We start from the raw sequence: 18,438 nt of genomic DNA on the forward strand, positions 1-18,438 counted from the left end.
TTGATACATAGAGGCGTACAAAGTGTGTCTTAGATAACTCGATCAAGTTCCGTACTTGTCGATTATTCGTGACATGCATAAGAGGAGTATTTGCCTATTCGGAGTCATTTGTTTTAAATGATGTTTGGTAAAGAATATGTTAGCATCATCTTCTCAATTTTGTTGTCCAGATCATAATCTTCTTGTGTCATTTCAAGAAGTTTACCATGTGTACAGCCATCATGCACAAGGAACATTCTTCAACCTTTCCGATTCTTCATCCTTTTTGAATATTTTGTCACCCAAAATGTCTTTGGTCCATGATTCACACTCGCTCTAAGTTTCCAACCACATCCTTGAACACAACACTTAGCCACATACAGAGTTTTCGTTGTCTTATATGCTGAGAATGTAAATTTATATTCCACAGCCACCGACTTCAGCTTTGAAACAAGCTCAGCCTTACTAGCAAAACTATAAACGAAGACTTACAAATACGTCTACAATTATTAGCTAACGACATTGTCAAATCAAATGAATTATACCTTCATAATTATAAAAAAAATTCTTTTCAAAATCACTCAAATCCATTAGGATTAACTAACACACACTGTCAAACAAAAAAACTAGAAAAAATTAATGAATAATACAAAAATTCACATTTTTATAGATTTTTCTATGCATACTTAATATTCAGTCTCTGAGATGTAGACGTTCTTTTCAGTTTACAGACGTAGACTGTCAAATAGGTCTACTCTTTGGGTTGGTTTTTGCAATTGACCATTTTACGGTTTGCTTTCTATAGTTGAATAAAAGTTGTGATTTTGTACATGTAGACTTTCATTTCAGTCTACAATTTAAAAAGGTTACTTTTTGCAATTGACCAGAATTCATCCAAGATTTGACTTTCAGAACTAGACTTCATATGCAGTCTACATGTTTGAATTTTTTTGAAAGAGGTTAGTTTTGCAATTGACCAAGTTTGACTTCCAATCAGTAGATTGAAATGAACGTCTACGGGTGTGTAGACTTCTTGTAAAGTCTACTCTCAAATCCGACGGGTTGGTTTTTCATTTGACCAAAATAAAAAAGTAGACTTTATACGCAGTCTACATTTTTTTATCTAAGATAAGAAGACTGCATATGAAGTCTACAGTTTAATAAATTTTTGATTGCTTTTTAAACTTTTTGGTCAAACACAAAACTAACTTATTCCACGAAGTCAAAGTTTTGGTCAAATGCAAAACTGACATTTTATAGACTTCGTTGGCAGTCTACATTTTGTAGACTTCCGTTAAAGTCTATTTTGAAAAGTCAAAAGTTCGGTCAAATGAAAAACTAACCTTTTTTAGGTAGACGTCTTAGTAAGTCTACCGAAAGTTTTATTTTTGTTATCAAAGGTAAAGACGGAGATTACTGGGGAAGTCTGCGTTAGAAAAAAAATTTGTCTGGTCAATTGCAATACTAACCAATGCGTTGACAAATAGATTGCATCGTAAGTCTCCACAGAGGCGTAGACATACAAAACAGTCTACCGTCGCGATACAGATCTGAAAAAAAACGAAAACCATGTAAATAGTTACCTTTTTCCTGTGTAAGGCTCGTTTCCAACCTTTTCAACCGTCCAAACTCCATATGAGCAAAAAGAAGCATCTTTAACGATTCACTAATGAAGAAACTCGAAAATATGAAGTTTGTGATTATGAAAATGAAAGTTATGAGAGTTTTTTAGATGGAAATGTAGAGGAGATGAGAGGAAATGAAGTTTTTTGGGTTAGAATGAGAAAAAAAGTGGTTGAAAATTGAATTCTAGAGCTTTAGAGCTCAAAAATGGTGGTTCATGGTGGTTGAAAAATTGATGATGACGACATTTTTGTAAATAAGAAGAAATTGTTATGGTATATTTGGTTTTTTGTTAATTTCGAAATTAATAAAAAAATAAATAAAAATGGCAATTTTGTGAATAATTCAAAAACACAAGGATAGTATGGAAATTTTATTGATGAATAGTATGGACAAAAAAAAAGGTCGGTTTTGGGTTTGACTTGAAAATATGGATTGGTTTTGAAAAACACTTTTTTTTTGTCGGGACCTTTCTTACTTATTTTTAAAAATTATATATATAAATATTTGTTATATTTTGGATTTATGGTTATGATTTAATTTCAATAATTAAAAATTTTAAGTTTACAGGTTAAGTTTATGATTAATTTAAAGTTTGGGATTTTGGGAATATGGTTAATTTGGGTTTTGGGAATAGGGTTTGGAGTTTAGGGGATAGGATTTGGGGTTTAAGACTAAAATTCATGGTTTTCAAAAAAAAAAAATTCTTAATTTATGATTAATATGATCAGATTTAAATTTTTATTAGTGGTATAAAAGTAAGGATTTAACTTAAAATTTAAAGTAAGGATTTAACTTAAAGTAAGGATTTGGGAGTTGATAAATAAAGTTTGTTGTCAAGTTTAGGGTTTGAGATTGATTGGAAAAACAGATTTACAAACTTATAACTTTTTATAATGAGTAGATCTTAGTTTCTTTTCAGTTTAGGGCTTACAGTTAAGATTTAAATTTATTTTATTCAAGGTTTGTGTGTATATATAATAAATATATTTTGATTTTAAAATATAGACTAACATGAATCGCGACAACTAAAATTTCTACCTAATTCATAGCTAATTAGATATAGAAAAACTACGAAATTCATTCGTCGCTATGTAGCTACGGACCGCTACGATTTTGCTATAAATTTAACTAAAACGCAAAATTATGTGTTCCGTCGCCATTTCTTACCGATTCTGTAGCTAATAAATTCGTTCTGTGACTCGGCATGGGATTGCAAGGATTTAAACGTTAAGTAACCTCATAAGTGCTATCTAGAAATTTATGTGTTGCAAATTTATGTGTTACAATCTTAATTGATTCTCAAATTTAGCTAAGCATTTAAACGTGGGATTGTAACACATAAATGGGTGATCTATGAAATAATAAAACAGTTAAAAGATTATTTGAGGAATTGGAAAAACAACAAAAGATGAGGTTGAATCCATCTAAGCCTTTTTTCAGTACCAAAACAATTGAGATTATTGCGTACAGATCAGGTCTATATTTTTATTATCTGTAGTCTAGCCAAACTCTATATCTCACAGCCTCACATAATCGATTTTATCATAGGTGTGTGATAAATGATTATTTGTGATTCTGCCTCTTTGTTTATTACTTATCATTGTCTGTTTTTTTTCATTCATATTTTTTTTATCTCAAGTATCCTTTTAGTTTTTGGTTTATCATCAGATTATATGTTTGCTTTTATTTAAAGTAATACATAAATATTGAAGAAAATATTTTGAATACATTATTCATAACCATTTTCATAAGAAGAATTCAAAAATTAAAAAGACGGCCTACATAAAAGTTTACTAAAATTTATGCAACAAACTATTCCAAATTAATTTATTTCTGTAATATATATAGTTAAATTGAGCACAAAATAAAAATACTAAAATATATATTTCTAAAACAAATTCAAACATATCATGTTACAAAGTAATTAAAATAAAATTTTAATCGTAAAGATGTAATAGACGAAACTAGTATATTTAAACTCGTATCATTTAGGACTTGCGCCTCTATTTGTTCACTTGTTTCAACTCTCAACATAACTCCGTCCGCTACAAAGATAGAAACAATGGTGGGCCTACAGGCTTTATTGAAGCCCATATAAATGATGATGACAAATAAATAATAAAAATAGGAAAAAGAGTTGTAAATCTCTTAACGGAAAGGGAGGAATGAATGAGAGTTTCGCTTAATCTCTACTCAATGCGTTGAAGATCTCTGCAGCCCATAAAGCCAAACCCTCCCCAGATCAAATCTCTTCCTCTCGATCGAGATCTCGTGTGAAGTGATGATGATGATACGGACTTGAACCGAAATCATGAAACTCTGGTCATGTTTGAAAATCCAGTAACAGGCAGTCCTCATCTTCGCAAGTCTGGTAGCAAATCCCTCTTCCTCGATCCTGGTAACCCTCTGATTCAAAATGCATGTTTCTGATTGCGTGGATCTAAAATGAAGGAAGCTAGAAATGTTGTAGATGCTGATCTGATCTGACACAAAGAGAATTAATTTCGTAATTGGGTTTAGGTGTAAGCGGGCATTCAGAAATGGGTGACCTTAAAGGATCAAGTTCACCACTTCAGATTACAACAATGGTTCCCTCTCCTATTTTCCTTTGGAGATTTAAGGTTTGCTTCCTGAAATGAGAAGACTTATTTGAGCCTACATCTCTGTTATAATGGTATCGTTTGAATGAAACTTTTTCAGGTTGTTTTGTTTCTTTTCTGGGCTTTATGTTGCTGCAAGGTTAGTAGTGATCTTCTGTAAATTTTTTGAATGTGAATTTTTTTTTGCCCTTTTTAATGATGTTTGAAGAACAGATTGGATGGGATTCAGTTATGAGAATGAGTATTGACCTGCGAGATTTGTTTTTGTACGAAGCCTTTCTTTATTACAATCCTCTTCTTCTTGTGGTAAGTTAAGATTCATCTACTCTCTTTAGATAGATACACCTCTTGTTATATATCTTCTCTCTTTTTTTGCCTTTAGACCATGATGGTTTGGCTCTGGGGAGTCAACTTATGGGTGTTCTCTCAAGGAAGTGTCAATTACGCCAAAGTCTTTGATCTCGATCATAACCACCTCACTCATCGAGAGATGTGGAAGGTGCTTTACTTTTCTATTTTAATATCCAACAGTAGACACACGCTTCTCTGTTTCCGTATTATTCTCAGTTGTTGTGTGATTTTTGGGCTGCAGTGTAGCATGTGGATGACAATCATTGTCCCTACTAGCATGACTGCCTATCTATATCTCTATTCTCATGGTGAAGTATCTTTGGCTGCTTCACAACCGGTTAGCGTCTTCTCTCTTTTGCTTTTTTTGCAAATGTTATGTGTCTGATACATCTGCTATTTGTGTGTCACTGGTGCAGGTGCTCCTGTACATTGCTTTTGCTTTGGTTCTGATATTTCCCTTCGACATTTTCTACTTGTCAAGTCGATATTTTCTGCTGAGAACATTATGGAGGATAGCTTTTCCACTACAGGTAAAATGTTTGTAACACCTATTGATTGTAACTACACTTGCGATTGACAAATCTCCAAGTTAATAGAAGTGCTAAGTTTGTTCAAACTCCTACATTATATAAGTTCATCAAGCATGGAGATCTGATCTCAGTTTTTTTTGTTTAACAGCCAATTACATTTCCGGACTTCTTTTTGGCAGATATTCTGACCTCCATGGTAAAGGTATGAAATTTCAAAGCTTACTTCTGATAATTATGTTCTTAGAAATTATGGGATTGGTAGCAGGAGGCTTATTGTAACTAACTAGTGCCTTCTTTTTATATATCATATCAGATTTATAATTATGTTGATTGATGATTTTGATAAGGTTGCGGTTTAGGGTATTAAGGAGCTTCCGGATTGTGAAACGTCGTAGCTCCTTCTCGATGAAGCTCTGTGGTTCTTTTATGTGTGTTTTGGGTAGTGTTTCTGTTTGAGCTGAGTTCGAGTAGAATTGCTAGTGTTGAACTGGTTTTCATGGAGAAGAGACTGTTGGTGTGTCAATTGATGTTCTTGTAATTGGATTACTGGTAGTAAATTTGGACTCTTGTAACCGAATGTTTTGCTCGCTTGATGTGGTTTTATGGAGGTGTAAATGTCGTTGTCGTTGCTTGCATTGTAAATCTAATATACCAAGGAATGGAACTGAATCCTTATTTCTCTTGTGCGTCTTATTCTGTGCGGATTAATATTATTCTACTGAGTTTCATTTATGATTGACATGGGTAATTTATATGCCAGGTGTTTTCTGACTTAGAGCGCTCCGTCTGCCGGATGGTGCATAGACAGGTAACTTCTTTACTTGGTCCATTAAATATCTGTGACATCTAATATAGATTTGAAATATCTTATGCTGGAGAAACTAGGTCCATTCTTTCCTATGAACTGGAAGAAGTATAGATCCATCTGCACTACCAAAAATTAATCCTGCAAGATTGACAAATGCCAATATTTGCCAAATCAGCTAATATAGATTGAATATCTGTTAAGCTGGATTAACTAGTTCGATTTTTCCTAGGACCTGAAACAAATTGCTTGATCTGTACTACGAACAATTTACCCTCCAAGGCTCTTGTCAAACGCTAAGATATGATGTATCAATGGAATCCTGGCTGTTTGTCAACCCTGCACGGGTTTCATACCTTGTTATCTGTAGTGAATGGTGTGATATATCAAGTCAAAGAAGTTTCCTGTACTTTCAGGTCGCAACAATTGCGTGGTTTGAAGCTGACGCTGTCTGTGGCAGTCATCAAATTGCAATTCCTTTGGTTCTTGTTTTCCCCTACATTTGTCGTCTTTTGCAATGTCTTCGACAGTACAAGGATACAAAGGAAAAATCATCTCTTTTAAATGGTAAAAGCCTAACCTTTGAGCACTGATGTTCAATTGTTCCGCATCATCAATCTTATAGAGATAATTTGTGGGTTTTTCTTCAGCTCTGAAATATTCAACAGCAGTGCCTGTGATCTTTCTTTCTGCGCTTAAATACCACGTGATGCCCGAGAGCTGGACATCATTTTACCGACCTCTCTGGCTTTTCTCAAGTGTCATCAACTCACTCTACTCATTCTACTGGGATGTAACTCGAGATTGGGACTTAAGGTAATAGGTTGGAACTGCGTCTTCCTATCCTATAAACAAGTTTTTATATCATAAGCATTAGTCACATCACTTTGTTTCTATTTTGTAGCGGTTTCACTAAGATATTCAAGTTTAGCCGTCCAAGTAACATATCACATCTCTTATATGGCCGACAATGGGTGAGATTCAGCTTCCACTTTCCGATGAAACGTCTTTGTGTTTTCTTCATACTGTGATGTTTGGAACCGTTGAATATCGTTGCAGGTGTATTTCTGGGTGATAGGGAGCAATCTGGTGCTGAGGTGCGCATGGACATACAAGTTATCGGCACATTTGAGGCACAACTACATAACGGTGTTCGCAGTGACCGCCATGGAGATGTTTAGACGCTTTCAATGGGTATTTTTCAGAGTAGAGAATGAGTGGAACAAGATCACCAAATCGCATCCATTGGCTGAGATTTCACTTGAAGAAGACAAACTACTTGGTTCTGCTACAACCCATGATGTCTAGTTTTTTTTCCTCTAGTCCTATGCAAAAAGAAAAAATTCTTGTTTTCGTATCGGTACATTCAGTGTCTAGACACTTTCTGGAAATATAATACACTTTTTCAAGAATCGAACCAAATTTACCAGACTAAATCATACGGTTATTTAGAAAATGTACTTTTGGCTATGACATGAAAATGTTCAACAAACTCGTTATAGGTTGTAAGGAGTATTTAGAAATGAATTAGTGTTAGAAGAGGGGGAAACGGGCTAAAATTAACAAACACGATCAAATATAGATAAATTGTTTAAAATACCATTACTTGTGAGAGATCAAATCAGTTTGCATTTCATTCTAGAGAACTTATTTGAAATACCATTATTTGGCTACAACTTTTTAAAATACACTCAATTAAAATTACAATAACATTTTAGTTTAGGATTCCTTAATTATTGTTGAGAAATGGTCTTAGATAACACTAAACCAACATTTTCTTCCCAATCTAGACCTCAAGGTCCAATGTCGCAAAAATGTTTCATTAAAAGATGGCAAACGACCATGCTATCCCATTGTTATATAATCTAAATTATATAATAATAAAAATAAAACATTTCGTCGAGTTATCGTCTTTACCATCGTCTCCGTCGTCATTTCCGCATCGTCTCCACAATCGTCTCTGTTGTCTCTGCATCGTCTCTGTCGTTGTCTCCTCATCACCTCCGTCGTCTCCGTCATTGTCTCCATTGTCGTTGTCTCCGCTGTTGTTGTCTCCGCGTCGTCTTAGTCGTCTCAAACGTCACGGCATCTGATCGTCCTTCAATTTTGTTTCTCATCATCTTCAAGGTATCATCATTCAATGATAAATTGATGATTAGTTAATTCCAATTCAGTGTTTAATGTCGATGATATATCAGACCTCTTTGATTTTGTAGTTCAGTTTGATTTGATATGCTGTTGTGATTGAAATTGATTTGTATCCTATTATTGTTGTCATCTTCACCTTCGTGTTGAAATTGAACATTGTTGAGTCATATATTCGTTGGATCTCTTCGTTTTCAACTGATTCGGTGTTTTCTCTTGTTGTTTAATAACACTCATCAGTCAAAGAAACGGGGTCTTTCGTTGGAGGAGAAATGAGAAGATGCTTCAGATCTTTTACGACTCTCAAGATTTTTTCCTCGTGAGCCTTTGTTAATTTTTCAAACGCCTTGATTTTTTGATCTCTATTAGAGTAGTAACATAATTTTTCAAGACTTCTTCCTCGTGAGCTTTTGATTCTCTTCGAAAACAGACTTATTCAAGAAAACACACTCATTTTATTTTCTAGAAACCCATCCTGAAAGTTTCACAAGCTATCCTAGATAACCTGTGTGTTTTATAATGATATACCACATTTAAAACTTTCTTGATAGAATCTGTAATTGCTTCAAGCTATCCTATTTTCATGTTTTCTGTTGTAGACAATGAACTCTATTTGAAGATGTCTATAGCCAACGAATTTTTTTATAGATTTTGATTATGTTGTTTTGTTTTGGTTGTTCTAGAAGATTAAGTTCCAATTCAGGATAGCCATCCAGAATAAGGACTGTCTAACATTCTTTACACGCATTTGATTTTCTTCGAAAACATAATTATGCAAGAAAACACACTCATTTTATTTTCTGGAAGCCCATCCTGAAAGTTACACAAGCTATCTTAGATAACATGTGTGTTTTATAATAATATACCACATTTAACACTTTCTTGAAAGAATTACTGAAAATGCTTCAAGGTATCCTATTTTCATGTTCTCTGTTTGATATGTGTTCTTTGTTTTGTAGACAAAGAACTCTATTTGGAAATTTTTATAGCCAATGAATTTTCTTATAGATTTTGATTATGTTATTTTGTTTTTGTTGTTCTGGAAGATTAAGTTTCAATTCAGGATAGCCATCCTGAACAAGAACTGTCTAACATTCCTTACACGCTTTTGATTCTCTTCGAAAACAGACTTATGCAAAAAAACACATTCATTTTCTTTTCTGGAAACTCATCCTAAAAGTTTTACAAGCTATCTTAGAGAACATGTGTGTTTTATAATGATACCACATTTAACACTTTCTTGATATAATTACTGAAAATGCTTCAAGTTATTTTATTTCCATGTTCTCTGTTTGATATGTGTTCTCTCTTTTGTAAACAATGAACTCTATTTGGTGATTTCTATAGCCAATGATTTTTTTTTATAGATTTTGATTATGTTGTTTTATTTTGGTTGTTTTTGAAGATTGAGTTTCAATTCAAGATAGCCATCCATAACAAAGACTATGTATATTAATCAATATATAATGGTTTGCACAAGAAACAGGTTGTGAACATCGCATACAATAAAGAACCTGTTGGGTCTTTCTTCACATACCAATGCATCAACTCAAGAAAAGGCAAATTCATTACAGCGTATGACATTTTTTATTTCTCCTTTAATTTAGATTGATTGATATGAGAAGTTATTTTTTGTCTTTAGTGATTGCATACAATTGTAATAAGAGACCAAATCTGGTTTTGAAAGAAAAACATGTAAGAGCAAACAAACTTCATGAGTTTTCCAAAATGTAGTTCTCATGGAGGTACGTGTAATAAGAATGGTATTCAACAAGTCACAAAACAAAACAACTAATACAAGAATAAGAGCTTCACATGAAAGGACTAAAGAGAAGATTGTTTCTAGACATGAAGAGAGATGTTGGTTACTATTCTGAATACCTCAAGCTCCTCTCTAACACAGCAACCTAAACTGAGTGATGACAAAATCAACACCTGAGTATTAAGTTAACAATAAATCTGTATAAAGCTCTATATGAACGATTATAAAATGGCATGGGATGAAATATACCTTACACAACTTTCTTTTTATTCCTTGGGATGCTTCAGCAAATGAGCCACAGTTCTGTTTGTGGGATTGGTCAATGTTTCTGTATCTAGCATCCCATCATATCTGCAAGAACAAAAAAAAGAGCTCGCTATGTAAACCACACAGATAAATTATCTACATGATCTAACTACGAAGTATATGTACACCATATTGATTAATATGCATAGATTTGCATACCACTTTTCTTTGGTATTGACGTGTGTATCATCCTCTTTATCAAGCCTAGTCCATCCGAAATCAGAATCTCCCATCTTATTTCTATCTTGCGTAAACAAGGAAAATACCATCCGATGTTCTGGAAGGCTTTCCTGAAACTACACAAATGCTTCTTGAACTTTTTTCAAACACTAGACAGTTTCACAAGCACAAGCAACAAGAGACTCATAAGCAAATTCAAGAACCTACCAAAGATATCAACATGCCTAAGCATCGCAAGCAAAAAAGTTTCAAAATTTGTTACCATCCGAGTTTCTGGAAGGCTTTCCTGAAACTATACAAATGCTTCCTAAAATTTTTTTGAACACTAGACAGCTTCACAAGCACAAGCAACAAGAGACTCATAAGCAAATTCAAGAGCCTCCCAAAGATATCAACATGCCTAAGAAGAACAAGACACCAAGAAAAAAAAGTTCCAAAATTTGTTACCATCCGATGTTCTGGAAGGCTTTGCTGAAACTATACAAATGCTTCCTGAAATTATTCTGAACACTAGACAGCTTCACAAGCACAAGCAACAAGAAACTAACAATGTCATAAGCAACATTTCCTAAACACATTCAAGAGACGCAAACAAAAAACAAATGAATACGTAAGCAAGGATATAAAAGTAGAAATTAAAGAAGAAATCAAAATAACATGTCACTTAGAAAAGCTAAGCTTAAGACAGTATGAGCAGCAGACTGATGGCAAGAGGTCGGGAGATAATCGCAAGACCTGAGTGTTCAACATTGCTCAAGAGGATTATTAATCATATTTCTCAATCAGTGCTTTAAAAATGACACATAATGGCTTTGTCATTCTATTGAACATATTAAAGGCATAACCAAATCCCATCAAGATAGAAACTTTTGGAGAAGATAAGATGGATTACCTTAGCTTTTGTACTGCTCAAAGTGAATCTTGAATTTTTTTGTTCTATATGTTCAATTAATACAACAAAACAAACTTATTAGTTCTGAAACCATTATCATTGAAGATTGAAGCCTCATATTTGAATCTCAAAACTCTAGACTTTGAAATCACAACAAGATGGCGTTGGAGAATCAAAGCTTCGTGATTTCGTCGGAGTTGATGATAGTGCTTTGTCGTCGCCGGAGTTGATTGGGATTTCGTCGCCTTGGTGCCGCCGTCATGTCGTGAGAGAGAGATCGGAGAGAATACAATCAAAGCGTCGTGCTTTCGTCGGAGATGATGACAGTGCTCGTCGTCGCCGGAGTTGATGACAGTGCTCGTCGTCTTGGTGCCGCCGTCGTGAGAGAGAGATCGTAGGAGACTACGGCGAGAGAAGACTCGTCTTTTTTTTGTTAGCTGTATTATTTATTGAGGGTATTATAGTCTTTTTTTTTCTGTCACCAACATTACAGACTCAAATAGACTCTGTAAACCAAGCCGGGAGATGTTGATCCATGTGAACGACGAAAGACGTTTGTTTCCTGACACTGCGTGCTAGGTTATCCGCCTTTGTATTTTGCGTTCTTGGTACATGTATAATCTCTGATCTTGTGAAACTTTCTTTCAAAGTCTTGATATCTTCCAGATAACTTGCAAAAGCTGGCCACTCTTCTGGTTCCGAAACCATCTTCACCAATTGAGAACAATCCGTTACAAACGTAACCTGGTATTGACGTAGATTCCTCATACATTCCATAGCCCATAGAAGCGCCTCCATCTCTGCGTGCAAGGGAGTTAGAGAAGCCCTTACATTCCTTGCTCCCATTAAACCTTCAAAACCTTCTAAAGTACTGAACCAGCCCTGACCAGAGAGCCTATCCCCCTCTTTCCACGAACCATCTGTAAAACACCATCATCCAGAAATTGGCGGCAAAGATGCTTGAACCTGTGTACCCACCGTTTGGTCCTTCAGAAATTTGTGCCTCTGCCCATAGTGTGGATTCCGTTTCCGCCAGCTTAAGAGTGTCTCTAGGGTCTATCTCCAGATTACTAAAAACCTTATTATTTCTTCCTTTCCAAATGTACCACAATATCCAAGCAAAGTGATGATCCTCCATCGGTGGAACAACTCTCCAGAAAAGGTGATCCATATTTGTAAATAAGGAATATGTCGGGAAAATAGATGGATTTGTTGGTATCTTTGATAGCGCCCAAACCTGAATTGCTGGAGGACACTCAAAAAACACATGGTTAATTGACTCCTCATCCGCTCCACATCGTGCACAACATATATCTCCTTGGATCCCTCGCGCCTGCAAATTCTTCTTAACCGCGACATACCCTGAAACCAATTGCCAAAGGAAATGTTTTATTTTTGGTGGGCATCTTATTTTCCAACAAAAAGCCTTTAACATATTAACCGTAGGTCCAATTAATTCTGGTAATTTTTCCCTATCCGGGTAAATCCTCTCTACTTGATAACCTGATTTAACCGTAAATTTCCCATTATTTGTAAAATGCCATCCTTCCCTATCTACCATCTGGGTTCTGCTCAGCGGTATACTCTCTATGATTTTCGCATCCTGTGGGTTTACCAAAGTCCGAATAACCTGCGAATTCCATTGTCGCGTAGTGGAAACAATAAGAGAATCCACTGTGAGGTCGGGGTACAAATTATGTTGATTTTTATTGGCTGGTCTCGGGCGAGTGGTTGGGATCCAAGGATCATTCCATACAGATATAGAAGATCCTGTCCCCACCCTTTTGATTAGTCCTTTGCTTACCAGAGATCTAGCACATACAATACTCCTCCAGCCATAGGACGGAGAGTATGATCGAATCGGTTCCAAAGATGAGGCATTCCTATAATACCTACCCTTGAAAACTCGAGAAAGTAAAGTGTTCGGCTTTTCTATTAGCCTCCACAACTGCTTACCAAGCATAGCTGTATTGAAATCAGTGATATCCTTGAAACCTAGTCCCCCATCTTCCTTACTGACACATACTTTGTCCCATGATTTCCAATGTAATCCTCGTGTACTGCCCCCAGGACTCCACCAAAATTGTGCTACTGCACTTGTCAATTTTTTTGCTGTTGCCTTAGGCAAACGATAACAAGACATCGTATGATTCTGCAGTGCCGTAATCACTGACTTGATGATCACTTCCTTTCCTCCTTTTGTAAAAAATTTAAAAGTCCATCCATTGACCCTATTATTTAGGCGATCCTGCACAAAGCTGAAGACTTGAATCTTGGAACCACCAAGATTTTCTGGTAATCCTAAATAAGATCCCATCCCTCCCAAATTCTGTATACCCAAAATATCTCTTAACTCCTGCTTGAGCGAATCTTCAATCTTATGTCCAAATTGAATTGAAGACTTTTCAAAATTTATTAATTGACCAGAAACCAACTCGTATTCCTTCAAAATCCTCAGAATAGTATGACATTCCTCTCTTTGAGCCTTGCAAAAGAACAAACTATCATCCGCAAAAAGCAAATGGGAGATGGATGGACATGCTCTAGCTACCTTAATCCCTGTTAACTGTTTCTCTCTCTCCGCCTTCTTAATATTTGCAATCAGTGCCTCAGTGCACAAAATAAATAAATATGGGGATAATGGATCACCCTGTCGTAAGCCTCTCTGTGGCACAATGAGACCTCTTGGGTCTCCATTTAGGAGAATCCTATATTGAACCGACGATATACACTCCATCATTAACTTAATCCAATGTTGATGAAAGCCCATTTTCTGCAGAAGTGCTTTAATAAATTCCCATTCTATCCTATCATAAGCTTTACTCATGTCCGTTTTAACCGCCATATACTTCCCTTGACACGCCTTATTAGTCCTCAATCCATGAAACATTTCCTGTGCGATAAGTATATTGTCAGAGATCAACCGACCTGCCACAAATGCCGATTGTGTCTCTGAAACTAGAGAGGGTAAATAGAGTTTCAACCGCTGACATAAAACCTTTGAGATTATTTTATATCCTACATTACAAAGACTGATAGGCCTTAATTCCGTCATCCTTGTAGGTCGTTCTGTCTTTGGAATCATACATATATGAGTAATGTTTAACCTTGGATCCATTTCCCCCGACACCAAAAAATTGTTCACCATCTCCACCAGATCACTCTTAATGAATAGTTAATGAATGTTATTTTTGTGACTTTTACCTTCCCATCCTATTTTTGAGATAAAAACTAAAAAGATGCTATTATGAAAAATTGCCATTATTCTTTATGGTTTAGTATTTAGGGATGTGTTGTGTTTCTAAACTTTTAAACATATAATCTATTAACTTAGGTCATATTTTTATCTACCATTAACAAGTCATAGTAGTACCACTTAAAGAATTAGGTAATATGACATTTGATTATTTACATTAATAATAAACTAACTATAACTTTGATTTTTTTTAATTATAAAAAAAATCTGCTGAGAAAGAATCTAACAAAATCTTACTTAAAATTTTAAATATTTTTATAAAATAAAATATTAATTAATATTCATAATTAGTAATATAATATTGTTATAAATCAATGTTAACCATAATTTTATTATAAAACAAGAAAATAAAAATTATATACTATTTTCTATAAATTCTATAATTCTATAATTATATTATGTATTATATAAATATAGAAGTGATACATGAATTAAATATGAAAAAATATAAATAGGTAAATTAACAAAAAAAATTTTTTAAATTGTTTCATTTAAATAAATTATCACTCATCATTAAAATAGGTTAAAATTTTTAAAATATATAATATTTTTATACAAAAATAAATTTATTAACATAGGTTAAACTCTTATATCTACAACTATATATAATATTTTTATTTTTTTTGAAACTCTGAATAATATATTGTTTATATAAAAAAATATAATAGTATATAATAACCTTTAGTTTATATAATATTTTAAAAATATGTTATTATAAAACTATGAAATTTTAGTAATCCATTTAAAATATTAATGACAAATTAAATTTTAATTATAAAAATAACTTTTTGAAATGCACCATGAAAAAACAAACGATATATGTTGTAAACATTAAAGCAATCTAATGATTTGAAATCTTTATTAAAAATAAAAATAAAACTTAATATCTTAAAATCATGATTTAAAATATATGTTAATATCATAACATGCGGAATAAGAAATATAAACAATAATATTACAGACTTTCACAATATGTAATACTAAAATGGAAATTATATATTTAAAACATTTGTAATAATATCAAATACATTTATAAAATGAAAAAATATTTGCACGTATGTGCGGGTTAAAATTTAGTATAAATTTTTTTTTTGTCTGGTTAATTATGCTATTACAAATTATGAGAAATATTACATAGACGATATTACAGCCGACAATTCTACATGTCTTATGAAGATTCATGCCTGACTGCATCACCCTGAGTAGCCCTATGAGATCCATTCCTGACGGTACTCCTTGCGCCATGCTGAAGATCTCCTGTAAGCTTTTTCTCTAATTTTCTGCATAATTCACCTTCTCCGGGAATTGAAACCCAAACTTCTTCCTGTAGAAATTGCGTTATTTGGGATTCGAACCCCAGACCTGGGTGTAGAAGTCTTTAAACCTTGACCACTAGACCACGGTGTTTCCACAGTATAAATTATTTAGGAGGGTTAATTTAGTTTTCATTTTCTATCAACAACTTAAAGTATTTATGAAAATGATTATCATTGAAGGGTAAATTTGAAAAGTGGTATCAAATTTATGGTAAAATTGAAATTTTTCCTTTCATTTTAGGGAAATTTGCTAATAAAGAACAAAAAAACTTATTCATTGTCCCTTTAGAATAGTATCAGGGATTCTTGTCCACTTAGAACTAATACTAAGGTAAACCCAATTTTAACCCTCTAATTATACAATTTTTAAAAAAAATAAACGAAAAACTAATTTTCATAGTCCCATTTACTCATTATTTACCGATTTCAAAAACATGGTTTACCCGTCGCAGAGTTTTCATGTATTCTCGCCGGCGTATCTTCGTCCGTCACCTCCACCTCTCTCTCTTAATGACCCACCCGGAATTCTATGATAAATCCTCTCTCTGGCATCTCTTGAATATCTAGTTTCTTCTTTTGTAAGTTTAGAGGTGAATTTTCGTTATTTGGTTGTTTGCCTTTGTACAGAGAAATCACACGGATGATCTGATGAACATATGAAACGTTATATGTGACTAATTGTTCTCTACATCTCGTTATTGGTCAATTCAGGTGATGAGAATTCGGATGACTCTACCATGGTCCCCAGGAAGAATAATGCTAGGATATCCTTTGGTACAACCTACAACCTACAACTCTTCAAAGATCTCTTTGAACATGGTGGAATTGAAAGTTTTCTCTAGAAACAAGAGGTTCTTTCAACATTCTTCTTCTGTAAGACTAGTATCGCTAATGTGATATGTGGTTCTTACGCCACTTTGTGTCTGTTATTTTTCAATTCAGGGAAAAATCTAAGAAAACACAATGCAACAGCCGACCAGCCGAAATCAATGCTACATTTGGAGATTCGTTCACGATTTGTGGCAGTAGAACCAAGCCAATTATTTTTTTCTCATCACAGCCGACATTAAACCGACGCAATATTGTAGCAGACCATGCCGTTGTGCTGATTTTGTTTGCTCACATTAGGTCTTGATGTTATCATTGACCTCTCTTTTATGTGACTAGTTTCTATTGTTTACAAGTATGGAAATTTGTTTTGTGGCTCTACTCTTTCTGTCGAGACGTGTTTCGTTTGGGTACTTTACGGTTTGTTATAGTTGAGACAACATTTATGGATTTGAAAAAAAAGGAAATTAAACTCAGTTTTATATTTATAAATTTTGAGAAAAAAAGAAAACTCAGTTTGAAAAGTCATGAGGTGAGCAATCTGTTGGGAGTTGGGACCTTGTCATCAAACTCATCACTGGAGTCAAGAACTATTCGCCTTGTTGGATTTCTTCTTCCCTTTGTTGGCATACGATAGTTAAACGCATATTCCTTCTCTTTAGCTTCTCAAGCTTTTTATCACTACCTTAAACATCATTGACAATACAAAGTGAAGAAAATGTTGGTGAAGAAGAAGAAGTTTGTTAATTTATGGCAAAAAAAAAATAAAAAAAAGGAAATAAACAAGATTTAAAAGATTTTGGGAATATTTTATAACTGTTTTTAGCTAGATTTTCGGATTTTGTTTACAAATCTAGTAGAACTTACATTCTACCAAAGTTAGACTAGAGATGAAGTGGTAGATGTGTAAAACTGAGATCGTAGAGAAAGAAAAAGTGTGAAGAAAGTATGTTCTGCCGAGGCAGATATGATAACTTTTATATGCCTTATAATCTACCAAATATACAGAACATAGAATAAAATGTAGATTTGTTATTCTGTCTTAGTAGGTCGAAATGTTTTCGGTGTATTGTGCATTCTACCTTGGGTAGATCATTTTGTCTTAGGTAGACTGCATATTCTAAGTCGTTGTAGATGGTAGATTTGATATACTAACACATTTAACCCATTTTTAAATTTATTATTCCAAATATTTTTTGAATCCAAAAATATTTTTTATATATGCACATTCTTGACTACTTCATGTTTTATATTTTTCTTAATTTTTTGCATTGTAAATATATTGATATGAATTTTTATTTATAAGAAGGGTAGTGAAAGTCCAAAAGTGACAAAATTTGATTTTGTGCTAAGGAGACAATAGTTTAGTTTACTTGTTCCTTTTTTCCCCAATATTCCCTTCATTTTATAGATGATTAGAATTTACCTCTAAGTAACGAGATAATACAGGCATGACCACACGTCCGGTCGGAGGTACACTGTGGCTAGGTGTGTGGCCTTCTGGATCTCCTAATGAAATCTCCTTCTAATAGTATTATCTATTTTCTTTTCAAAAAAGTCTCACCTTTTTTAAAGGGATGATTTTACATCTATAAAGAAAGTGATGATATGCGTTTAATTTAGGTGGTGTTATGTGGGGGTGGCAAGTTCACCACCAGTATAGACCCTTCTGTTCAGTGAAGGAGTGTGCGAGTGAGTCAAATTATAAAAAAGATAGATCATCATATATCATGATTAGCCAGATCTGAGGGATTTGATCGTTCATTTTGCATGAGAAATTTAAGGCAGTTTCAGGTTCCGTTTGCAACAGATTATTCTCAATTGGTGAAGAAGGTTTCGGAACCCGAAGAATTGCCAGCATT

The 18,438-nt window shown here is 34.0% G+C and overlaps 1 protein-coding gene and 1 long non-coding RNA gene across 3 annotated transcripts; both read left to right on the forward strand.

The window, feature by feature from the left end:
- The first annotated feature begins 3,739 nt into the window (after positions 1–3,739).
- Positions 3,740–7,309, forward strand: LOC103849198 (SPX and EXS domain-containing protein 1). The gene is made up of 13 exons (XM_009126012.3): positions 3,740–4,003; positions 4,126–4,226; positions 4,306–4,344; positions 4,419–4,511; positions 4,588–4,704; positions 4,798–4,893; positions 4,973–5,086; positions 5,235–5,288; positions 5,847–5,894; positions 6,308–6,458; positions 6,542–6,707; positions 6,796–6,865; positions 6,951–7,309. The coding sequence occupies exons 1-13, from the start codon at positions 3,931–3,933 to the stop codon at positions 7,197–7,199; spliced, it is 1,371 nt and encodes a 456-aa protein (XP_009124260.1). The 5' UTR covers positions 3,740–3,930; the 3' UTR covers positions 7,200–7,309.
- Positions 7,310–15,023: 7,714 nt separating this feature from the next.
- Positions 15,024–18,230, forward strand: LOC103849196. Of its 2 annotated transcripts, XR_629353.3 has the most exons (3): positions 15,024–16,338; positions 16,460–16,599; positions 16,691–18,230. It is a non-coding gene; the product is annotated as an uncharacterized LOC103849196 (long non-coding RNA). The 2 variants fall into 2 exon arrangements; XR_004457440.1 differs by having other exon boundaries at positions 16,460–18,230.
- The last annotated feature ends 208 nt before the right edge of the window (positions 18,231–18,438 follow it).

The sequence above is a fragment of the Brassica rapa genome, chromosome A04, assembly GCF_000309985.2.
Source record: "Brassica rapa cultivar Chiifu-401-42 chromosome A04, CAAS_Brap_v3.01, whole genome shotgun sequence".
NCBI lineage: Eukaryota > Viridiplantae > Streptophyta > Magnoliopsida > Brassicales > Brassicaceae > Brassica > Brassica rapa.